The sequence below is a fragment of the Pagrus pagrus genome, assembly GCF_965226575.1.
Source record: "Pagrus pagrus genome assembly, chromosome: 10".
Taxonomy (NCBI): domain Eukaryota; kingdom Metazoa; phylum Chordata; class Actinopteri; order Spariformes; family Sparidae; genus Pagrus; species Pagrus pagrus.
Window position 1 is genome coordinate 30,309,816 of NC_140194.1, and position 2,430 is coordinate 30,312,245.

Consider the following 2,430-nt stretch of genomic DNA (forward strand, 5'->3'; position numbering starts at 1 on the left):
GCATGTATAGATGTAAGTATAGATAGATGGGATGTATGTATAGATTGATGTATGTATGTATGTATGTATGTATGTATGTATGTATAGATCGATAAGATGTATGTATAGATTGATGTATGTATGTATAGATGTATGTATAGATTGATGTGATGTATGTATAGATTGATGTATGTATAGATAGATAAGATGCATGTATAGATTGATGTATGTATGTATGTATAGATGTATGTATAGATAGATGAGATGTATGTATAGATGTATGTATGTATGTAAAGATGTATGTATAGATGTATGTATGTATGTATGTATGTATGTATGTATGTATAGATGTATGTATAGATAGATAAGATGTATGTATAGATGTATGTATGTATAGATGTATGTATAGATAGATAAGATGTATGTATAGATGTATGTATGTATGTATGTATAGATGTATGTATAGATAGATGAGATGTATGTATAGATAGATAAGATGTATGTACAGATGGATAAGATGTATGTAAAAATGTATGTATGTATAAATGGATAAGATGTATGTATAGATAGATAGATGTATGTATAGATGTATGAGATGTATGTATAGATTGATGTATAGATTGATTAGATAGTTGCCATCATTTAAAGTAAAACTTTTTAAACTATATTTAATCAGCTCAATATGATTCATTTTCTGCCATTTATATTGTAAATAGACAAATAACTTTGTTGCATCACACAGTGGAGTTTTATTGATTGGTAACTACAGAATACATAAAGCTGTGTTTAACATAATTGCTGTAATTAATAACTTGATACATGAGACAGAGACAAGAGCCAAAGCTCAGTACAGGGAGCACTCATTGATTCACTGGTGTCACATCAGTATGTCCAGGTCGTCACCGTGGTCGTCCTCCTCCGTCACCTGTAGTGACAGCACCTCCTCGTTCAGAAACAGTCCAGTCAGACACTCCTTGCGGGCCTGTTGCTGCTCTTTCAGCTGAAACTTCCAGAGGGCTTTCTGCTGAAGCTTGTGCTGCTTTGAGCGTTTCTAAAAGATGGAGTGGCAAGACAGCGAAACAGAGGTTAGAAATGATACCTAGACGAGGATCAAGGACATCTAATGTCAAATGCTCTATAAGATGGCGTGGTGAACGAAATCAAAAGTACAAAGTCAAAAATGCTTGGAGTAACATCAGGCAACAAAAAATTACATTATAATGGATTTGTTACTGTTGAATAAAATGTATGTAGCGGCCAGGCTCAGAAATTGTTTAAAAACAAAACAAAAACCTGTTAAAAAATCCTGTACCCCTTAGAATTCTTTCCAGTGTGTTCCCAGTAATGTAAATAAGTGATATTTGTCTAGGACAATAATAGCATCACAAGAAAAATGGAGACATGTTCACACGTTCGTGTTTCTTACTTTATAGTCTTGTATATGTTGTGCAGCACTGGAGAGGTTGCCGTCACTGTGAGCTCTGCTGATTTTGGCAACACTGTTTCCACTACAGCTGATGCTGTACCACCTGAACAAAAGGAAATATTAACAGTATTACAACCAGGAAGACCTTAAAATGACTTGAACTGAGCTGGAAATTGAACTCTACCATTTCTTATTATTTTCTGTCACTGTTCAATCTGGACAACAATAGTGGCAGTGGCACTATTATGAATACTGCTAGCCAACCATCTTACCTGCGATGGAGTTGGAGGCTGTAGAGGCCATGGAGGAACTGGCGGAGCTGACCATGCTGGCATTGCTGCTGCTGGCTCCGCTGACACCGCCGGTGCTGGCGCCGCTGTGGCTGCTCCTCTTCCATCCCTGTCTGGCGCTGTTGGCCCGCTGCCTGGGACTGTGCTCTCTGATGTAGTTTTGTACCTGATGACATCACACAGGTCAAAGGAATGTACTTTTCACACTCTGCATAACTCTGTGTTAACTTAAATATTGCCTGGGAGTGATTTTCTCTGATACACAACAATGACCATCAGCTGAATCAAAAAGGCAACTGAGTATAAATTAAATCCTTCGAAGATGGATATACAGTGATATGAGACTTGTTATTGTATTATTAACAAGTGAAACAGTTAACATTATAATCACAACATTTTACTCAGTAGCTTTAAATAACCAAAATGCATTTATATTTTTACTTCCTCAGCGCTTCAGGTGTAAAATAAACTACAAATACACCCTAAAACACAAACCATAGTCAGACTTTTATGTTCATTGACAACTATTATTTTATCTTCTCTGTATCATCCTGGTGATAGGCCGCTCACACATTGGTGTAAGTGCTGTTGAAATTCAATGGGAATATTAATTGATTATCGATTATCAGTAAAGTTATTAATGTTAATCAATGAAACGTATGTTATTACTATTCATTAATAATCACCGGAGCACCACCCTGGAATCAGGGATCAATAATCAATTGATATGCTTTT

General features: G+C 36.0%; 1 protein-coding gene across 1 annotated transcript; it reads right to left on the reverse strand.

Annotated features, from left to right (window-relative positions):
• Positions 1 to 713: 713 nt before the first annotated feature.
• Positions 714 to 1,930, reverse strand: LOC311263870 (protein FAM199X-like). The gene is made up of 3 exons (XM_084364216.1): positions 1,678 to 1,930; positions 1,406 to 1,508; positions 714 to 1,030 (listed from the first exon to the last, which is right to left on the reverse strand). Exons 1-3 carry the CDS (start codon positions 1,869 to 1,871, stop codon positions 857 to 859), a joined length of 471 nt encoding a protein of 156 aa, XP_084220342.1. The 5' UTR covers positions 1,872 to 1,930; the 3' UTR covers positions 714 to 856.
• Between the last annotated feature and the right edge of the window lie 500 nt (positions 1,931 to 2,430).